This window comes from Balaenoptera acutorostrata, chromosome 18, assembly GCF_949987535.1.
Source record: "Balaenoptera acutorostrata chromosome 18, mBalAcu1.1, whole genome shotgun sequence".
Classification (NCBI taxonomy): domain Eukaryota; kingdom Metazoa; phylum Chordata; class Mammalia; order Artiodactyla; family Balaenopteridae; genus Balaenoptera; species Balaenoptera acutorostrata.
This window is the reverse complement of record NC_080081.1, coordinates 81045079-81068296: the sequence shown is the minus strand read 5'-3', so window position 1 is coordinate 81068296 and position 23218 is coordinate 81045079. Positions and strand designations below refer to the sequence as shown.

The 23218-nt window shown below is 36.9% G+C and overlaps 1 protein-coding gene across 1 annotated transcript in view; it reads left to right on the top strand.

Annotated features, from left to right (window-relative positions):
• Nucleotides 1–23218, top strand: part of RNF17 (ring finger protein 17) — a 123882-nt gene that overhangs the window by 90005 nt on the left and 10659 nt on the right. Inside the window, exons 26-30 of the mRNA XM_057532722.1 lie at nucleotides 81–370; nucleotides 1670–1833; nucleotides 19541–19660; nucleotides 20641–20721; nucleotides 23020–23145. Coding sequence (XP_057388705.1) covers nucleotides 81–370; nucleotides 1670–1833; nucleotides 19541–19660; nucleotides 20641–20721; nucleotides 23020–23145 — 781 coding nt within the window. The remainder of the gene's footprint in view (nucleotides 1–80; nucleotides 371–1669; nucleotides 1834–19540; nucleotides 19661–20640; nucleotides 20722–23019; nucleotides 23146–23218) is intronic.

The following is a 23218-nucleotide window of genomic DNA, read 5'->3' as shown; positions in this document are numbered from 1 at the left end:
TGAAGGATTCTTTTTATATTGTTTTCCCAGAATTTTTTTATTTGCTCATGGTTAGATATATTCTTTTTTACATGTTACAGACCTAATAAATTAGATAACAGCCATTTGTTATCCCAGAAGTCTCTGGAAATCCCACTGGTACAAGGAGAGTCAGTGGTTACTAAGTGTATTAAAATTAACGCTGACCCTGACAAGAAAGCTGCTGATATTCTCAGTGAACACAAGGTGTCTGAATTTAAGGAGAAAATTCTAGAACCAAGAACCACTGGATGCTATAAACCACCAGCTATTCCTAACGAGAAAGTATTTGAGGCAGTAGTCAGCTGCATTGGTGATGATGGAACTATATTTGTGGTACCTAAATTATCAGGTAAGATCTTTCACATTATGCAGTATTCTGTAAAAGTGGTCGCTTTTACTACTGGAGAATTTTAATTGGAAGGGAGTATCTCTAGTAAAATACACATGGATTGAAATTCCTTGGGCAGATATTTAACCTTCTGAACCTCTTTTTCTCTGAGTTGTTGTGAGGTTTAAATGAAATAATGCATGAAAAGTGCTTTGCACAATGCCTAGCACATGAAAATCATTTATTGAGACATTGGGAATGGAAAAACATTGGGCCTAAGATAAGCATGGGGGGACAGGTTCCAGTTTTACAAGTTTGGAGGCTCTCTAAGAAAAAAGAATACAAACGTTTATATTCGTGTAAAAGTGAGAAAAGAAGTCACAACAAATGACTGGAGAGTCAGGGCCATTTGAGATTCAGGTCCTTCCTGAGATCTCTTTAGCTTATGTACTAACGGTTCCTTTCTACAACCTGAGTGTGTCCAGGACACTTGATGACTCACAGCAGCTCTAGCTTTCACGGGACTTAAGCTCCGTTAGCTTCATAGTAAGTCCACCTATGGATAGGGGTATGGGGGCTATGAATTTGTTGAAATTTTTGTCTCGTGTTGATCTGCTAAATACTGTTTTTTAATTTGAAAACCAGACTAAATCTGTGTAATTGGCTATTCTAGAAGTGAGTAGTGTTTCAGACCTCTAGCAACAGTACTTAATCCAGAAACTTTGCTTGACGTGTGTAAATAATCATAGCTAGAACTGGTTGCCAGATGCCTTACTTCCAATCCCCTGCAATACTGATAATGTGGGCTAGCACTATTACACCCAGTTTACAGAGGAACAGACTGAGGCTTATGCCCAGGAGCTCGCAACTAAAGTAGTAGAACTGTTATAGGAACTGACCCCAGAGCTTGCCCTCTCTGGCATCAGTTACGGGCATATAAATTTACTGTGGAAATAATGAGCCAATTAGCAGGAAGTAGCAATATTAGAGTTTTAATATTATACCCGCAGCACGATGCTGTATCTAAGCATCAAATAACAAAGAGCTTTTAATGATTCTTGCACTTCCAAAATAATGCTTGCGTCTGTAACCATAGATCAGAATAATAATTTACATGTTGTTAGTCAGTAGTATGTTTCGAAATATAATGAAGCTATTGACTAAATTAGATTTTTATTAAAGCTCTATTATGTGGGGACTGATTTTTAATTCCTTTTAATGTTATCTAAGTGATGAAGTTACTAAAGTTTGATGATGACTTCATTTGAAAATGGTAGGGAATTTTTCCTAAATGCTTTCTATTTTTAATAATTTCTTCAGAATTTGAACTAATAAAAATGATGAATGAAATTCAAAGTAATTTAAAATGCCTTGGTCTTTTGGAGCCTTATTTCTGGAGAAAAGGAGAAGCTTGTGCAGTAAGGGGATCAGATACTTTGTGGTATCGAGGCAAAGTAATGGAAGTCATTGGCGGCACTATCAGGGTGAGTCTGAAATTCTTTTGTGACTATCTTAAGGCTAAGTGCTATAACATTAAGAGGTCTTTCAAGTTCAAATACATGAAATTTTGATTAAAACATCTTTTAATGAGTTCATTCATGTAGGAGAATCACTTAGATGCATTATATATTTATTTGTAATTAGAATTCCTCTTTATTTTCAAGTATATTTATTAACCTGAATAACAAAGAAATATTTCCAGATAGGGATTTTTACCACTGAAACTTTAATGGTGCCACTTATTTGTAATTGGCAGCCTTATTTGTGTGCATGATGCTAAGTAAAACAACTTATTTTCCAGTATATTCTATATCTCCTTAGTAAATTTGTTTATGGGACCCCTTAATTTAACCTTTCACATTAAGATTAATTTACCCTTTCCAGAATACTAAGAATAGTACTTGAGTTTCATCTAAAATCTTCAGAAAGAGCTGCATACAGTTGACCCTTGAACAGCACTAGGGCTGGGGAGCCGACACTCTGTGTAGCCGACCTGAGTATAATTTATATCATTCTTCCATGTCCACGGTTCTGTGTCGTGGATTCAATCAGCTGTCGATCGTGTAGTGCTGTAGTAGGTTTTTACTGAAAAAATCCATGTGTAAGTGGACCCTCATAGTTTAAACCTGTGTTGTTCAAGGGTCAACTGTACTTTGAAAATATGTGTATATAAAAATATAGATGGAAAATGCCTCCATTTACATTGTACTTTAAGTATAGCAATGAAATCAAGAGACATTCAGCCTGTGAAGATTTTGGTTTTAGGAGGGGTGGAAAAATTAAGAAGAAAAGTCTTTTGTTAATACTTGCACAGGAGATTATTATCTATTTGATGATGATATCTGACAATAACGTAGCACTTCAGGTTTCTAAGCTTTTTTCACATATGCCCGTTCGTATTTTCTTATTTGTTTCCAACTATCATAGATGTAGATTACTATTCCCATTTTACCAGTAAGAAAATTGAAACTCATGTTCAGTGATGTCCCCGAGGTCAACATGTCAGTGGGTGGTGGTACTGGAATTCATATCTAAGCATCTGATTCCAAAATTTCTGATCTAAGCCTTGTGCTTTTTGTGCTGGAATACAGACTACAAGGTTGTTTTTTTTTTTCCTGGAAGGTATCTTTTATTTTTATTTTTAAAAATTTTTATTGCAGTATAGTTGATTTACAGTGTTGTGTTAGCTTCAGGTGTACAGCAAAGTGATTTAGTTATACATATACATTTATTTATTTTCATAGGTTTTTAAAAAAATTTTACTTATTTAATTTATTTATTTTTGGCTGTGTTGGGTCTTTGTTGCTGCACACAGGGTTTCTCTAGTTGCCGCGAGTGGGGACTACTCTTTGTTGAGGTGTGCGGGCTTCTTACTGTGGTGGCTTCTTACTGTGGTGGCTTCTCTTGTTGCAGAACACAGGCTCTAGGCGTGTGGGCTTCAGTAAGTGCAGCACGCGGGCTCAGTAGTTGTGGCTCGTGGGCTCTAGAGCACAGGCTCAGTAGTTGTAGTGCACGGGGCTTAGTTGCTCTGCAGCATGCGGGATCTTCCCAGACCAGGGATTGAACCCGTGTCCCCTGCATTGGCAGGTGGATTCTCAACCACTGCGCCACCAGGGAAGCCCTTCATAGGTTTTTAATAGAAGTAAGATGGTTTCAAATTTTGGGTTAGTATTTAGGTATATGGATACTCAACAGATTCATGTGTTTATATGCAAATGAGTATTTTCACATACATTTGAATTGTTCAGATAACTTTTTTAATATAAAAGTAAATTGAAATTCAATTTTCATTAAGTTATTATAATTCATAATCTTTACATATATAGGATCCAAATAAGATAGTGGTGAACTATATTTTTTTCATACTTTCTAATATCTCTGTTTTTTAAATTTGAGAGTATTTTGATATTTTAATCATCATTTTTTATTTTTTTTCTATGCACTTCAAGTATACACAATAAATTTTTCATTCCTTAACCTGATATCTTTCAAGGTTATCCTATGATCCACATTAAGAAATAGACATTACATGTAATTGTACTTACCCAAACTACCTGTAATGTACTCAGATATTTTTTATTCAATTCTATTTCATTTTTTTAATGCTGACTGCCAAGACAGCCCAATTAAACAGTGATATGTTAATTTCATTAAATTGGGGTAACAGAAGTAACTTATTGACATTCCTTATTCTTGAAACAATTTAGAAACTGAATTATCAAAATTAAATAAAGCATTTTAAAAAATGGACTGTTGAGGACTTCTAGTTTCTGGTTCCACATTTAAGAAGCTTTGAAGTTGCCACACCATCCTAACAGCAAGTAAAAAGCTGAACAAACTGAAAAATCTGTTATTCTTCTTGTATCGGTAAGAGAGGGAGTACAAAGGGCAAACCACTGCCCCAACAGTTAGAGAGTGAGGTGAATGTAGGGAGTCACAGCTCATGGGAGCACAGACTGACGACCAGAACTTTAATGGAAGAATTGCTGGATTTTTTTTTTTTTTGCCACACCACATGGCTTGTGGGATCTTAGTTCCCCAACCGGGGGTTGAACCCGGGCCCTCGGCAGTGAGAGCCTGGAGTCTTAACCACTGGACTGCCAGGGAATTCCCAAGAATTGCTGGAATTTAGTGTGGACAACTCTGAGAGGCAAAAACCTCCAGGGAACCCAGTCATCAGAAGGTTCCACACAGTTCTATGAGATTTATCTCCAAGAGCTTGACCAGGATCTCACATAAATATCAGAGATGCTTCCAGCAGGGGAAGGAGAAAAGGAACCATTTTGAAATATGCTGGAGCATTCTGTTTTTCTTAATAAAGCCTGCACTCAGGAGACAGTAGTTAAGCAGGGCCTAAGCATCTGGGGTATTATCAGAGCCTAATCAACCTGGGGGAAAGGAGATTACCCAATTCCAGTTAACTCTAGCTTTCTACATTGGAAAAAGACCCAACTCCAGCTCACTATATCATCCTTTCCCACTTTAGGGAGTAGAGCAAAAAACTGAGAAACACTTGTGAAGTTCACAGTCTGAAAGCATAGTCTCAATGAAAGACGGAGACGTAATCATAAGACTGTAGAACATTTCCCCTCCCGCCACACCTTCCTACCACATTACTGAAGGCCCATTTATAGCAGTTCCTTTTACACAGTACATGTCTGGCTATCAAGAAAAAATTACAAAACAGTATGATATTGGCATAAAAAAAAGATGCATAGATCAATGGAATAGAATAGACAGCCTAGAAATAAACCTACGCACATGTGAACAATTAATTTATGACAAAGCCAAGAATATACAGTAAGGATAGGACAGTCTCTTCAATAAATGGTGTTGGGAAAACTGGACAGCCACATGCAAAAGAATGAAAGTAGACCACTGTCTTAAACAGTACACAAAAATTAACTCAAAATAGATTATAAAGACTTGAACATAAGACCTGAAGCCATAAAACTCCAGAAGAAAACATAGCCAATAAGTTCCTTGATATACATAGGCATTGGTGATAATTTTTTGGATGTGACACCAAAAGCAAAGGCAACAAAAATGAAAATTAACAAGGTGGACTACATTGAACTAAAAAGCTTCTGCACAGCAAAGGAAACCAACAAAATGAAAAAGCAACGTACTGAATGGAAGAAAATATTTCTAAATCATATATCTGACAAGGAGTTGATATCCAAAATATATAAAGAACTCATGAAACTCAAGCCCAGAAATAAACCCAATTAAGGTCAATCTGTGACAAAGGAGGCAAAAATATACATTGGAGAAAAGACAGTCTCTTCAGTAAGTGGTGCTGGGAAAACTGGAGAGCTACATGTAAAAGAATGAAATTAAAACATTCCCTAACACCGTATACAAAAATAAAGTCACAGTGGATTATAGACCTAAATGTAAGACTGGATACTATAAAACTCCTAGAGGAAAACATAGGCAGAACACTATGATGTAAATTGCAGCAATATATTTTGGATCTGTCTCCTAAAACAAAGGGAAATAAAAGTAAAAATAGGGGCTACCCTGGTGGCACAGTGGTTAAGAATCTGCCTGCCAATGCAGGGTACACGGGTTCAAGCCCTGGTCTGGGAAGATCCCACGTGCCGTGGAGCAACTAAGCCCATGCGCCACAACTACTGAGCCTGTGCTCTAGAGCCTGCGAGCCACAACTGCTGAGCCTGCAAGCCACAACTACTGAAGCCCACTTACCTAGAACCCGTGCTCCGCAACAAGAGAAGCCACCACAATGAGAAGCCCACGCACCGCAATGAAGAGTAGCCCCCCCACCCTGCTTTTGCACAGAGAAGGAAACCATTGACAAAACAATCTACTGAAGGGGAGAAAATATTTGCAAATAATCTGACTGATAAGGGATTAATATCCAACAGCTCATACAATATAAATAATATAAACAGCTGTTTATAATATAAACAGCTCATACGACTCAACATCAAAAAAACAACCTGAAACTAACACAACATTGTAAATCACCTATACCCCAATAAAAATTAAACAAACAACCTGATTTTTAAATGGGCAGAAGAACTGAATAGACGTTTTTCCAAAGAGGAAATGCAAATGGCCAGCAGGCACACGCAGAAATGCTCAACATCACTAATCATCAGGGAAATGCAAATCAAAATCACAGTGAGATATCACCTCATACCTGTTAGACGGCTGTTATCAAAAAGACAACCAGTAACAAGCGTTGGTGAGGATGTGGAGCATAGAGAACTCTCATATGCTGTTGATACAGTGAATTGATGCAGCCACTGTGGAAAACAGTATGGAAGATCCTCAGAAAATTAAAAATAGAACTACTGTATGACCAAGTTATTCCACGTCTGGGTGTTTATCTAAAGAAAACAAGAATACTAACTTGAAAAGATAATATGCTCCCCCATGTTCATTGCAGCATTATTTACAATAGCCAAAATATGGAAGCAACCTAAGTGTCCATTAATGGATGAATGGATAAAGAAATTGTGCTGTGTGTGTGTCTGTGTGTGTGTGTGTGTGTGTGTGTGTATAATGGAATGTTATTCAGTCATAAAAAAGGAAATCTTGTGATTTGTGAAAACATGGATGGCATAGACCTTGAAGGCATTATGCTAAGTGAAATAAGTCAGACAGAGAAAGACAAATACCTAATGATCTCCCTTTGTGTGGGATCTAAAAAATAAACAACAAAAATTGAGATATAGAGAACAGATTGGTGATTGTCAGAGGCAGGATGGGAAAAATGGGTGAAGGGCGTTAAAAAGTACAAAGTTCCAACTCTAAAATAAATAATTCATGGAGATATGCTGTGCAGCATGGCAACTATAATTAATAATCATGTACATGTGAGAGGTGCTAAAAGAGTACATGTTAAACGTTCTCATCACATGAAAAAAAAATTTTTTTTAATCAGTCATCAATTTATTACACATCAGTGTATACATGTCAATCCCAATCGCCCAATTCAGCACACCACCATCCCCACCCCACCACGGTATTCCCCCCTTGGTGTCCATACGTTTGTTCTCTACATCTGTGTCTCAACTTCTGCCTTGCAAACTGGTTCATCTGTACCATTTTTCTAGGTTCCACATACATGCGTTAATATACGATATTTGTTTTTCTCTTTCTGACTTACTTTACTCTGTATGACAGTCTCTAGATCCATCCACATCTCAACAAATGACTCAATTTCGTTTCTTTTTATGGCTGAGTAATATTCCATTGTATATATGTACCACAACTTCTTTATCCATTCGTCTGTTGATGGGCATTTAGGTTGCTTCCATGACCTGGCTATTGTAAATAGTGCTGCAATGAACATTGGGGTGCATGTGTCTTTTTGAATTACGGTTTTCTCTGGGTATATGCCCAGTAGTGGGATTGCTGGGTCATATGGTAGTTCTATTTTTAGTTTTTTAAGGAACCTCCATATTGTTCTCCATAGTGGCTGTATCAATTTACATTCCCACCAACAGTGCAAGAGGGTTCCCTTTTCTCCACACCCTCTCCAGCATTTGTTGTTTGTAGATTTTCTGATGATGCCCATTCTAACTGGTGTGAGGTGATACCTCATTGTAGTTTTGATTTGCATTTCTTTAATAATTAGTGATGTTGAGCATCTTTTCATGTGCTTCTTGGCCATCTGTATGTCTTCTTTGGAGAAATGTCTATTTAGGTCTTCTGCCCATTTTTGGATTGGGTGGTTTGTTTCCTTAATACTGAGCTGCATGAGCTGTTTATATATTTTGGAGATTAATCCATTGTCCGTTGATTCGTTTGCAAATATTTTCTCCCATTCTGAGCGTTGTCTTTTTGTCTTGCTTCTGGTTTCCTTTGCTGTGCAAAAGCTTTGAAGTTTCATTAGGTCCCATTTGTTTATTTCTGTTTTTATTTCCATTACTCTAGGAGGTGGATCAAAAAAGATCTTGCTGTGATTTATGTCAAAGAGTGTTCTTCCTATGTTTTCCTCTAAGAGTTTTATAGTGTCCGGTCGTACATTTAGGTCTCAAATCCATTTTGAGTTTATTTTTGTGTATGGTGTTAGGGAGTATTCTAATTTCATTGTTTTACATGTAGCTGTCCAGTTTTCCCAGCACCACTTATTGAAGAGACTGTCTTTTCTTCATTGTATATCTTTGCCTCCTTTGTCATAAATTAGTTGAGCATAGGTGCGTGGGTTTATCTCTGGGCTTTCTATCTTGTTCCATTGATCTATGTTTCTGTTTTTTGTGCCAGTACCATATTGTCTTGATTACTGTAGCTTTGTAGTATAGTCTGAAGTCAGGGAGTCTGATTCCTCCAGCTCCATTTTTTTCCCTCAAGACTGCTTTGGCTATTCGGGGTCTTTTGTGTCTCCATACAAATTTTAAGATGATTTGCTCTAGTTCCGTAAAAAATGCCATTGGTAATTTGATAGGGATTGCGTTGAATCTGTAGATTGCTTTGGGTAGTATAGTCATTTTCACAATATTGATTCTTCCAATCCAAGAACATGGTATATCTCTCCATCTGTTGGTATCATCTTTAATTTCTTTCATCAGTGTCTTACAGTTTTCTGCATACAGGTCTTTTGTCTCCCTAGGTAGGTTTATTCCTAGGTATTTTATTCTTTTTGTTGCAGCGGTAAATGGGAGTGTTTCCATAATTTCTCTTTCAGATTTTTCATCATTAGTGTATAGGAATGCAAGAGATTTCTGTGCATTAATTTTGTATCCTGCAACTTTACCAAATTCATTGATTAGCTCTAGCAGTTTTCTGGTGGCATCTTCAGGATTCTCTATGTATAGTATCATGTCATCTGCAAACAGTGACAGTTTTACTTCTTCTTTTCCCATTTGTATTCCTTTTATTTCTTTTTCTTCTCTGATTGCCGTGGCTAGGACTTCCAAAACTATGTTGAATAATAGTGGTGAGAGTGGATATCCTTGTCTCATTCCTGATCTTAGAGGAAATGCTTTCAGTTTTTCACCATTGAGAATGATGTTTGCTGTGGGTTTGTCATATATGGCCTTTATTATGTTGAGGTAGGTTCCCTTTATGCCCACTTTCTGGAGAGTTTTTATCATAAATGGGTGTTGAATTTTGTCAAAAGCTTTTTCTGTATCTACTGAGATGATCATATGGTTTTTATTCTTCAATTTGTTAATATGGTGTATCACATTGATTGATTTGCATATATTGAAGAATCCTTGCATCCCTGGATAAATCCCACTTGATCGTGGTTTATGATCCTTTTAATGTGTTGTTGGATTCTGTTTGCTAGTATTTCGTTGAGGATTTTTGCATCTATATTCGTCAATGATATTGGTCTGTAATTTTCTTTTTTGGTAGTATCTCTGTCTGACTTTGGTATCAGGGTGATGGTGGCCTCATAGAATGAGTTTGGGAGTGTTCCTGCCTCTGCAACTTTTTGGAAGAGTTTGAGAAGGATGGGTGTTAGCTCTTCTCTAACTGTTTGATAGAATTCACCTGTGAAGCCATCTGGTCCTGGACTTTTGTTTGTTGGAAGATTTTTAATCACAGTTTCAATTTCATTGCTTGTGATTGGTCTGTTCATATTTTCTGTTTCTTCCTGGTTCAGTCTTGGAAGGTTATACCTTTCCAAGAATTTGTCCATTTCTTCCAGGTTGTCCATTTTATTGGCATAGAGTTGCTTGTAGTAGTCTCTTAGGATGCTTTGTATTTCTGCAGTGTCTGTTGTAACTTCTCCTTTTTCATTTCTTATTGTATTGATTTGAGTCCTCTCCCTCTTTTTCTTGATGAGTCTGGCTAATGGCTTATCAATTTTGTTTATCTTCTCAAAGAACCAGCTTTTAGTTTTATTGGTCTTTGCTATTGTTTTCTTTGTTTCTATTTCATTTATTTCTGCTCTGATCTTTATGATTTCTTTCCTTCTGCTAACTTTGGGTTTTGTTTGTTCTTCTTTCTCTAGTTCCTTTAGGTGTAAGGTTAGATTGTTTATTTGAAATTTTTCTTGTTTCTTTAGGTAGGCTTGTATAGCTATAAACTTCCCTCTTAGAACTGCTTTTGCTGCATCCCATAGGTTTTGGATCGTCGTGTTTTCATTGTCATTTGTCTCTAGGTATTTTTTGATTTCCTCTTTGATTTCTTCAGTGATCTCTTGGTTATTTAGTAACGTATTGTTTAGCCTCCGTGTGTGTGTTTTTTACGTTTTTTTCCCTGTAATTCATTTCTAATCTCATAGCGTTGTCAGAAAAGATGCTTGATATGATTTCAATTTTCTTAAATTTACTGAGGCTTGATTTGTGACCCAAGATGTGATCTATCCTGGAGAACGTTCCGTGCGCACTTGAGAAGAAAGTGTAATCTGCTGTTTTTGGATGGAATGTCCTATAAATATCAATTAAATCTATCTGGTCTATTGTGTCATTTAAAGCTTCTGTTTCCTAATTTATTTTCATTTTGGATGATCTGTCCATTGGTGTAAGTGAGGTGTTAAAGTCCCCCACTATTATTGTGTTACTGTCGATTTCCTCTTTTATAGCTGTTAGCGGTTGCCTTATGTATTGAGGTGCTCCTATGTTGGGTGCATATATATTTACAATTGTTATATCTTCTTCTTGGATTGATCCCTTGATCATTATGTAGTGTCCTTCCTTGTCTCTTGTAACATTCTTTATTTTAAAGTCTATTTTATCTGATATGAGTATTGCTACTCCAGCTTTCTTTTGATTTCCATTTGCATGGAATATCTTTTTCCATCCCCTCACTTTTAGTCTGTATGTATCCCTAGGTCTGAAGTGGGTCTCTTGTAGACAGCATATATATGGGTCTTGTTTTTGTATCCATTCAGCAAGCCTGTGTCTTTTGGTTGGAGCATTTAATCCATTCATGTTTAAGGTAATTATCGATATGTATGTTCCTTTGACCATTTTCTTAATTGTTTTGGGTTTCTTTTTCTAGGTCCTTTTCTTCTCTTGTGTTTCCCACTTAGAGAAGTTCCTTTAGCATTTGTTGTAGAGCTGGTTTGGTGGTGCTGAATTCTCTTAGATTTTGCTTGTCTGTAAAGCTTTTGATTTCTCCATCAAATCTAAATGAGATCCTTGCCAGGTAGAGTAATCTTGGTTGTAAGTTCTTCCCTTTCATCCCTTTAAGTATATCATGCCACTCCCTTCTGGCTTGTAGAGTTTCTGCTGAGAAATCAGCTGTTAACCTTATGGGAGTTCCCTTGTATGTTATTTGTCATTCTTCCTTTGCTGCTTTCAATAATTTTTCTTTGTCTTTAATTTTTGCCAATTTGATTAATATGTGTCTCGGCGTGTTTCTCCTTGGGTTTATCCTGCCTGGGACTCTCTGCGCTTCCTGGACTTTGGTGGCTATTTCCTTTCCCATGTTAGGGAAGTTTTTGACTATAATCTCTTCAAATATTTTCTCTGGTCCTTTCTCTCTCTCTTCTCCTTCTGGGACCCCTATAATGCGAATGTTGTTGTGTTTAATGTTGTCCCAGAGGTCTCTTAGGCTGTCTTCATTTCTTTTCATTGTTTTTTCTTTAGTCTGTTCTGCAGCAGTGAATTCGACCGTTCTGTCTTCCAAGTCACTTATCTGTTCTTCTGCCTCAGTTATTCTGCTATTGATTCCTTCTAGTGTAGTTTTCATTTCAGTTATTGTATTGTTCATCTCTGTTTGTTTGTTCTTTAATTCTTCTAGGTCTTTGTTAAACATTTCTTGCATCCTCTCGATCTTTGCCTCCATTCTTATTCCAAGGTCCTGGATCATCTTCACTATCATTATTCTGAATTCTTTTTCTGGAAGGTTGCCTATCTCCACTTCATTTAGTTGTTTTTCTGGGGTTTTATCTTGTTCCTTCATCTGGTATATAGCCCTCTGCCTTTTCATCTTGTCTGTCTTTCTGCGAATGTGGTTTTTGTTCCACAGGCTGAAGGATTGTAGTTCTTCTTGCTTCTGCTGTCTGCCCTCTGGTGGTTGAGGCTATCTAAGAGGCTTGATGGGAGGCTCTGGTGGTGGGTAGAGCTGACTCGAAAAAAATGTTTTGTGACTCTGTGTGGTGACGGATATTAACTAGACTTATCGTGATCATTTTGCAATATATGCAAATGTCAAATCATTACATTGTATACCTGAAACTAATGTTATAGGTCATATCTAAATTTAAAGTATTAGGCATTCTGAAAGGCAGAAACACAGTTTGAAAAGACACAACAAGCATCAGAACCAGACATGGCAGGGATGTTAGAGTTATCAGAACAGAAACTTAAAACAGCTATGGTTAATATGCTAAGGGCTCTAATGGATAAAGTAGACAACATGAAAGAACAGATGGGCAATGTAAGCAGAGAGATGGAAATACCAAGGAAGATCCTTTGATTTGCTTGTTAGTAGACTGGCCACAGCTGAGGAAAAAATCTCTGCACTAGAGGATATATATAGATAGAAACATCTAAAACTGAAAAGTAAAGAGAAAAACTGAAAAAAAAACAGAACCAAATTCCCAAGAACTGTGGGATGGCTACAAGGGTATAACATACAGATAATGGAAATACCAGAAAGTGAAGAGAGAAGAAAAATTATTACTGAGAATTTCCCCAAATTAATGTCAAACAGCAAACCATAGATCCTGGAGCTCAGAGAACACCAAGCAGAATAAATGCAAAAGAAACCATCTGTCATTTCAAATGACAGAAAGTCAAAATTACAGAAAATATCCTGAAAGAAGCCAGAGAAATAAACCACCTAACTTACAGAGGAGCAAAGATAAGAATTACATCCAGCTTCTCCTCAGAAACTATGCAAGAAGCAAGAAGAGAGTGGGTTGACTCATAAGCCAGTAATTTGAGAGGCAAGTGTCAGTAGAAAGGAGAGGTGCTTTAATCAGAAAAGCCAGCAATCTGAGGAGAAGGTGGACTTGTGCCCAGAAACCAACTCCTAAGATTCTGCTCAGCCAGGACAGTTTTTAAAGGGGAAAATGGGGGTGTGGGGAACAATCTCAGTGAATCATCGAGGCAGGAGGCTGGGTTCTACATCATTCTGCATTGCATACAGGCTGGCTGCCTCTCTCTTCGGATGTTATATTGCCCGAGTGATCTGCCTGCAGGATTGCTTAGGGAGGCTGTTGGTGGTAGGGGGGAGCTAGCCGTATTTTTAACTGCTTAATTCTTCATTCTTCTTTTCATCTAGAAAAAGAATCACCAGATTAGACAGGGCATGGTATGCATTCAGAAGAGCACATGTCAGGAGTTAGGTTAAATTGCCTAGTGATCTCATTCCTGTAATTAGGTTCTTTTAAGGTTAGAGGGGAACAGAAATGTGCAAATGGGAAAGGGGCAAAAGAGCTGCTTTCAGTCTTTTCTTTCAAGTGCTGTTTGCCAACGTTAGTCAAGTTTACCTAAAACCTTTGACATAATAATTAACTGTTTATTGAAAAGTAAGTTGAGCAGCTGAAGCCACTGATATAGGAAGAATGTTCTCCCCACCTCTTTCAGCTAAGAGAACAATGCAAATTGGGTAGAAATCACAGTGTAAGTTCAGCACTTTGGTTCACCCAGAATAGCCCCTCATTTCATACTAATTGAATAAAGAAATAAATGAATCAATTAAAAAAAAAGAGTGGGTTGAAATATTTTAAATCTTGAGAGGGATAAAAACCCATCAGCCTAGAATTCTGTACCCTGCAAAATTATCCTTCAAAACTGAAGGAAAAATGAAGACTTTAACAGAAAAGCAAAAACTGAGAGAATTTGTTGCCAGTAGATGTGCCTTGCAAAAAATGTTAAAAGAAAATTTTTAGAGAGAAGGAAAATAATATAGGTTAGAAACTCAGATCTACATAAAGAAAATAATTGAAAAAGGAATAAGTGAAGTTAAAACTTCTATTTTTCTTATTTTTAATTGCTCTAACAGGTGATAGTTTGTTCAGAGTAATAATAGCAGTAAATAATTATGTTACATGTGCTTTCAGTTATATATATGCTTATGTATGCTTATATATAAGTGAAATGAATGACAATAATATAGGGGATGAGAAGGAGGAGTTAGGATTATTTTGTTACTCTAAGGTACTAATACTGTCTATAAAGTGGTATAGTGTTATTTGAAAGTGGACTTGGATTAGTTGTAAGTGATTATTGCAAACTGTAGGGCAACTACTAAAAATATTTTTAACTATACTGATTCACTAAGAAAAAGAAAATGGAATCATATAAAATCCCTCCCCCAAAAAAAACAGCAAGAGGAAGAAAAACAGTGAAAGACAAAAATAAGAACGAAGAACAAGAGCAGGTAGAAAACAGTAACAAATTTGTTAGCTATTAATCCAGCTATGTCAATAATCACTTCGAAGGTCAGTGGTCTAAATGCACCAGTTAAAAGACCCATATTATTGGAGTGGATCAAAAAACAACACCCAACTATATATTGTCTGTAAGAAACCCATGTTAGATATAAGATAAAAATAGATTAAAAATAAACGGACTTAGAAAAATATTCCATGCTAACACTAATCAAAAGAAAGAAAGAGTAGCTATAATGATTTCAGAACAGACTCAAAGCAAGGCAGGTTATCAAGGAAGAAGGGCATTACATAATGAAAAAGGGTCAGTTTTCCAAGAAGACATAAAATCCTGAATGTCTTAATAAATTCTTAATATGCCCCTAAGAACAGAGAGTCAAACTACATGAGGCAAAAACTAGTAGAACTGCAAGGAGAAATAGGTGTATCCACTATCATAGTTGGAGACTTCAACATCCCCCCCTCCCCAATCAGAAATGGACAGATCCAACTGGCAGAAAATCAGTAAGGACATAACTGAATTCAACAACATCATCATCAACTGGATATAATTAGCATCTATAGACTTCTTCCCCCAACAACAGCAAGATACACATTGTTAAGCTCACATGGAATATTCACCAAGATAGACCACATTCTGGGCCATAAAACACACCTTAAATTTAAAAGAATAGGAATCAGTGTTTGCTCTCAGACCACAATAGAGTTAAACTAGAAATCAGTAAGAGAAAGACAACTGGAAAATCCCAAAATGCATGGAGATTTAACAGCAAACTTCTAAATAACACATGGGTCAAAGAAGAAATCTCAAGAGAAATATTAAAATATTTTGAACTAAATGAAAATGAAAACAACTTACAAAATTTATGAGATGCAGCTAAAGCAGTGCTGAGAGGGAAATTCATTGCATTGAATGCATATATTATAAAAGAAGGAAAGTCTAAAATCAATTATCTATGTTTCTACCTTAGAAAATTAGAAAAAGAAAAAAGCCAAAGTAAGCAGAAGAAAAGAAATAATAAGAATTAGAGCTGAAATCTGTGAATCCCTGAAAATAGGAATTCAAGAAAAAAAATTAATGAGATTTAAAGCTGGTTCATTGAAAAGTTTGATAAAATTGATAACCCTCTAGCCTGGCTAGCCAAGAAAAAAAAAAAAGACACAAATTACTAATATCAGAAATAAAAGCAGAGATATCAATACAGATTTAATGAACATTGAAAGATAAAGGAATACTGTGAACAGCTATGCCCACACATTGGATAACCTAGATGAACTAGACCAGTTTCTTAAATGACACAAAATGCCAGAACTCACACAAGAAGAAATAAACAGTCTCGGCCTATGTCTTTTAAAGAAATTGAGTCAATAATTGACAGCCTTCCAGAACAAAAACCACCAGGCCCAGATACGTTCACTGGTGAATTCTGCCAAACATTTAAGGAAGATATTTTACCATTTCTCTACAGTATCTTTCAGAGGAAAGAAGCAGAGGGCATACTTCATAACTCATTTTATGAAGCAAGCATTACCCTAATTCAAAAACAAAGACATCACAAGAAAAGAAAACTACAGACCAGTATCTCTCAGGAACATAGATGCAAAAATCCTCAGCAAAATATTAGCAAGTTAGAGCCAACACAGTATGTAATGTTTAAAAAAAATTAAACATACTATGACCAAATAGTGTTTATCCCAGGTATACAAGGCTGATTAACCATTTGAAAATCAATTATAGTAATCCATCACATCAACAGTGTAAAAATGAAAAATCACATGAATATGTCCGTAGATGCAGAAAAAGCATTTGAGAAGATCCAGGACTCATTTCATGATAAAAACTCAGTAAACTAGAAGTATAAGGGAACTTCTACAGGTATCATAACACTTAATGGTGAGAAACTTGAGGCTTTTACACCAAGATCAGGTACAAGGCAAGGATAACCACTCACCGATCCTTTTCAGTATTGTACTGGAAGTGTTAGCTAATGCAACAAGACAAGAAAAGGAAATAAAGGGTAATCAGATTGGAAAGGAAGAAATAAAACTGTGTATGTTTGCAGATGACATGTTCACCTACATTAAAAAAAATGCAAGAGACTCATCAAAAAACTCCTGGAACTAGTAAGCAATTATAGGAAGATTGCAGAATATAAGGTTAATATACATAACTCAATTTCTTTCTCATATACTAGCAGTGAACAGATGGAATTTGAAATAAAAAACACAATACCATTTTACGTTAGCACCCCCAAAACAAAATACTTAGGTATAAATCTAACAAAGTATATACAAAGATACATATGAGGAAAACTGCAGAACTCTGATGAACAAAATCAAAGAACAAAATTAATGGAGCAACACTCTGTTCTTGGATAGGAAGACTCAATGATGGCAAGATGTCAGGTCTTTTCAACTGTATTTATGGATTCAGTGCAATCCTAGTCAAAATTCCAGCAAGTTATTTTGTGGGTATCAACAAACTTTATTCTTAAGTTTATATGGAGAGACAAAAGACTCAGGATAGACAACACAATATTGAAGGAGAAGAACAAAGTTAAAGGACTGACAGGCTAGGCTTCAAGACTTAGTATAAAGTTAATCGAGACAGTGTGGTATTGGCAAAGCAAAATACAAATAGATCAATGGAATAGACTAGAGAACACAGAAATAGACCCACGTAAATATAGTCAATGATCTTTGACAAAGGAGCAACGGCAATACAACTGAGCAAAGATAGTCTTCTCAGCAAATGGTGCTGGAACAGTGGAACATCCACATGCAAAAAAATCTAGACACAGATTTTATAAAAATTATAAAATCTTCCATAAAAATTATCTCTAAATGGACCACAGACCTAAATGTAAAACATAAAACTGTAAGACTCCTAGAAAGACAACATAGAAACATAGATGACCTTTAATATGGCAATGACCTTTTAGATACAGCACCAAAGACATGACCCATGAAAGAAATAAGGTACAAGCTGGACTTCATTAAAATTAAAAACTTCTCCTCTGCAAAAGACAATATCAGGATAATGAGAAAACAAGCTAAACACTGGGAGAAAATACTTGCAAGATATACATCTGATAAAGGACTGTTATCCAAAATATACAAAGAACTCTTAAAATTTAACAGTAAGAAAACAACCCAATTTAAAAAATGGACCACAGACCTTAACAGATACCTCACCAAAGGAGACATACAGATGGCAAAGATATGAAAAGAAGTTCCATATCATATGTCACCAGGGAAATGCAAGTTAATACAAGATAGCACTACACATATATTAGAATGGCCAAGATCTGGAACACTGACAACACCAAAGGCTGGTGAGGACATGGAGCAACTGAAACCCTCCACTGCTGATGGGAATGCAGAGTGGTACATCCACTTTGGCAGACAGTTCGGCAGTTTCTCAACAACTAAATCTACTCTTAACATATGATCCAGCAGTCGCACTCCTTGGTATTGTTGACCTGAAATAAACAGACTGCCAGATACTTCTCCAGCAAAGTTGGATTTATTCAGGATCAGCAGAGAATTACAATTCAGGGTCTGCAACCATGGTAAGTCACGTGCAAGTTCCTGCAAAGCAAGGAAAGGAGAACACGTTTATAGAGAAGAAAAGGAAGTGGGTATGGCTCTAGTAAACAAAGAGTCCGTGGCTTTTCATTGGCTGAGTCCTTCCCAGGAAAGAAGAGTCTGTATTCCTCCTTTTGGGCTCTGCTATCATCAAAGGACATGGAGCTCCCCTTTCTGATCTCCCAACTCTGTTTAATTGAGGTTTCTGTTTATTAAATTTTTACAGTATTTACCCAAAGGAGTTGAAAACATGTCCACACAAAAACCTGTTTATAGGAGCTTTATTCGTAATTGCCAAACTTGGAGGCACCCAGAATGTCCTTCAGTAAGTGAATGGATAAATAAACTGTAGTGCATTCATACAATGGAATATTATTCAGTGCTAAAAAGAAATGAGCTATCAAGCCATGAAAAGCCATGGACGAACCTTAAATGCATATCGCTAAGTGAAAGCAAGTCTGAAAAGGCTACATATACTGTATGACTCCAACTATATGACCTTCTGGAAAATGCAAAATATGGAGATAGTAAGAAGATGAGTGTTTGCCAGGGGTCGCGGGGAGGGAGGACAGAGGATTTTTAGGGCAATGAAAACACCCTTTGTTTTCACAGAGCGTCTTTATACATTTGTCAGTCCCATAGAGTGTACATCACCAAGTGAACCCTAACGTAATCTATATGGACCTTGATTTTGACGTATCCATGTAGGTTCATGATTATAACTAATTACCACTGTGGTGCAGGATGTTACAGTGAGGGAGGCTGGGGTGTGAGGGAAATCTCTGTACCTTTCTCTAAATTTTGGTGTGAACCCAAAATTCTTTAAAAAATGAAGTCTTTAGAAAGTTATTTTACAAAATTTGAGGAACACTGGATGACTTAAAAACAAGTTTCTTTCTCATAGGACTTCTCAGAACCTTTATTATGCAATGTGATTCTCCAGGAAGGAAACATTACATGCAGAGTTTCCCAAACTGTGAAACTGAGGAATACTGAGAATTTGAGAAATGTTCTTTTATTAAATGGAAATCAGGACTTCTAAAATACTTGGAAAAACAAAAGAAAAATTTTAAACATCCTCCAAAAAATTGATTATTCTCAAGAAAAGAAAAAGCTTTTGTTCATGTGTAAGAAAACCTTTTGACAGTGAGGTTTGATACACTATGGGATGAGGAAATACAGTGTTACTTTTTTTCTAGAGATTTTTTAAATCCAGATTTATATCTCCTTCTAGGATGTCTTTTTTTTTTTTTATTCTCTTTAATACCAGGGAGTCCTTTCTGTCCCCTAGTTTTTAGTAGTAAGTTTTAATTATGAACTTTGTCCTGTTTCAGGTACAATATTTAGATCACGGATTCACTGAGAAGATTCCACAGTGTCATCTTTACCCTATTTTGCTGTATCCTGATACACCCCAACTTTGTATTCCTTGTCATCTCTATAATACCATACCTGTGAGTAAACAGGGGTTTATAGGATGATTAATTTTAAAATACTGTCTTTTTATTAACAATAGTTTTCTAGAAATTAGAATGTAAAATGAAATCCCTTTCAGTGCAACAAAAATTATATTTAGAAATAAGCTTACAAAGATAGACAAAGGGCCTTTATGAAGAAAACGACAGAATTATACTGAAGGATATAAAAATATCTGAATAAATTGAGAGAGATAATGTCTTCATAGATGGGAATTTTGTTTGGAATTGTTAATTTTTAGTTACGGTTCAAATAAAATTTCAAGAAATTTGAAGCTGGATCAGAGAAAGGAATGGTATATTAATTATCTCTTGCTATATAACAAATTAAGCTTAAAATTTAGTGGTCTAAATCAACAATAAGCTTTTTAAAAATTTCGTACAGTTTCTGTGGCTCAGGCATTGGGAACAGCTTAGCTGGGTGTTTTGGCTCAGGGTCCCTGATGACTCTGCAGCCAAGATGTGCACCAGAAATGCAGTAACCCAAAGGACTGACTGGGCTGAAGAACCCGCTTCCAGATGCTCACTCACAGGGCGCTGGCAGGAAGCTGGGGCTCCTCATGGGCTTTTGGCAGGAGGCCCCAGTTCCTGGCCAAGTGAACCTCTTAACACATAAGACGTAATAGTCACTGCTCCTTAATAAATATACATTGTAGTCAGTATACAAGCACTGCTTTGGCATATTGGCCTTTTTAAAAAGTTTTATGATGCTTTGTTTTTAGTGTAGGTTTATATTTTTAAAGCATAAAATGCTTTAAGAGAGTAACATGGGGGGAAGCTGAGATAAATTATTAGTTTCTTAAGATCATTTTTATCATATACCCATGATATTCTCTGAAAACTGCCTATATATTTTGTCCTTCTCTCTAGTGTTATCTGTTTATGGCTACTTTTGTGTATCTTCATTTACTTCCTGCTCTTATTTTGTGAAAAAATCTGAGTTTATTAATCCCAAATAGGTCGGGAATGTCTGGCAACCAGATGCAGTAGAACTCCTTCAGGAACTGCTTTCAAAGAGAGAGGTGGAAGTTCACATTATGGTAATTTGTATTTAAAGCATATATCATTGGGACTTCCCTGGGAGTCCAGTAGTTGAGACTTCGCCTTCCGATGCAGGGGCTGTGGGTTTGATCCCTGGTCAGGGAGCTAGGATCCCACATGCCTCTCGGCCAAGGGACCAAAAAACAGAAGCAATATTGTAACAAATTCAATAAAGACTTTAAAAATGGTTCACATCAAAGAATCTTAAAAAAACCAACTTCAAAAAAAAATTAAAAATAAAGCATATATCATTGATTTAGTTTATTTGCCATAAAGTGTTACAGGTAATATAATTTGAGGGATTTTTTTATGAAGAACTATGTTCCTATGTGATTATCAATTACTCGTTAACATAAAAGAAGTTGCCACTTTGGTTCCTAGGCTCATTTTAAATAAACCTAATTTTGAGCAAGTTCCTGAGAACTTCCATAAGCAAGTAATTTGGAAGATTCCTTATTAACAACTTATTTTGACACGAGGAGAGTACTAAGGAAATAGAGATGTTTATAAACACACATGGTAGTTTTCAGGATGGTGCTGTGTGTGTAGCACTGTGTTAGGTGCAGGTAATTCCCGTCCTCAAGGGCCCTGTCTAGTTAGTGAAACAGTGAGACACAAGACAAAACCCTAAAGACTTTACACCACAACTTGCTGAGAGCCAGGCGACTGGTAAAAAGAGCGAGTGTAATAGGAATGTAGAAATGGGAGTTGATGAAGTGCTCCTGACAAGGTAGGTGCGGAGACAGAAATGGGAAATGCATTTGCTAGAACAGTAGGAGTTTTGGGAGGAACAGCAGTGTGAATAGGGTTTAAGAGAAGTAGACGTCAGGCAGGAGGCCCCATTGGGGGTTCTTGAGCAGTGAGGCAGTGAGAAGATTCTCCTGGAGCTGTGTTGGAGGGTTCGGGCAGAAAGATAGAACTAACTTTAAGGAAGTATTTCTGTATGAAAGGTGTGATGGTAGGCTGATAAAGACCTAAAAAGAGCCACAGATGCACTTAAATAAGAAAGTGGAGAAGCCTCTCTGGTTATTCACAGCCTCTGTGGACAGTCACGGAAGTCCTGCAGAGATGGGAACTGTTCAGGTTATCCAGGTGGCTTTCTTTGCTGCTTAGCTTAGCCTAGGAAAACAGTGTGGCGTATACCAAGGTACTCGATTTCTCAGAAACCATGCCTGTGCCTGCCCTTGCAGCCCTGCTGCCGTAGCAGACCTTCCCCAGAAGTGCTCCTCCTACCTTACATGCTCATGGCATGGACCCGGTGCCTCTTAACATGCTGGGCTCTGTCCTAGGCCTGCAGGTGCAGCAAGAGCCAAATAGCAACTCCTGCCTCCGTTGAGCTTCCATTTTAGTGATGGGAAATAAAACGAAAAAAATATATATATATAAGGTATGTTAAATAGTAGTGCTGGCCAGAAAAATGAATTAGGAAAGGCTGATAGGGAGGAGATAACATTTTAAATACAGTGGTCAGAGAAGACATCCCTAAAAAGATAAAATTTGATTGAGACTTCTGAGTGGTGAGAGGACACGCCACGCAGTTACCAGATCAGTGCAGAGAGCCGCAGGGCAGGAGATGCCTGGAGTGTCCAAGGAGCAGACGGACGGACGGAGGTGGGAGGCCACCTGTGAGAGGTGCAGTTGTTGCTGCGCGGAGGTGGATGTGATCTGACCTCACAATCTACTGTTTTCACTTTGCACTGGTGAAAACTGGACGGTAGAAAAAGGTAGAAGCAGGAGATCAGCTGGAAGGTGATTACACTAACTCAGCAGAGACATGAGTTTGGACTAAGGTGGTACCGAGTGGAAATAGCGAGGAAGGATCAGCTTATCAGTCATGTGCATTTTGGTACCTAATGTTTGTAAACGGACCCACAGGTTTTAAAGCCACTATATGACTCCTAGACTGTTGTTAATTTCTTCTGATTCCTGCCATTTTTGGATTTTTAACTAAACTTCATTTCTTTACCCCTGAGCATACTTTTTCTTTCTCCTTCTACTTAGTATAAATTATTAGTATTATCTAAAGATGATGTAGAGTAAATTGCTTTCTTTACATAACTGGAAAACTCTCTACCTTATGGACATGTAAATCTATTTTATAAAAACCAGAGTAGTAGCATTATTGCCTCGGTATCTGCCAGAATACCAGGAAGAAAATTTTACAGGACAAATCACTAGTCAAACTAGTAATACTGTGATTGTCAGACATCTAATTTCATTTTTGCCGACTGTAAACTTCTAATCTTCAAACAGACTTTATTTTCATGGTAGTAATCTCCTGTATCGAACTTACGTAGGAGTCACCAGAAGACCCGTGGGAGAAGTTCTCTGCCCGCCTCTACTTGGATGGAATGTCGCTGTCTTGTTTTATGGCGCACCACAAGCATTGCACTTTCGAGCGCTCTGAGGAAATGCTGAAGGAAGTAAGTGGGCTAGTTTTCTATAAAAATCTAAACTATAGAAAGAGAAATTGGGGTTAAAATGTCGTGTTTTGTC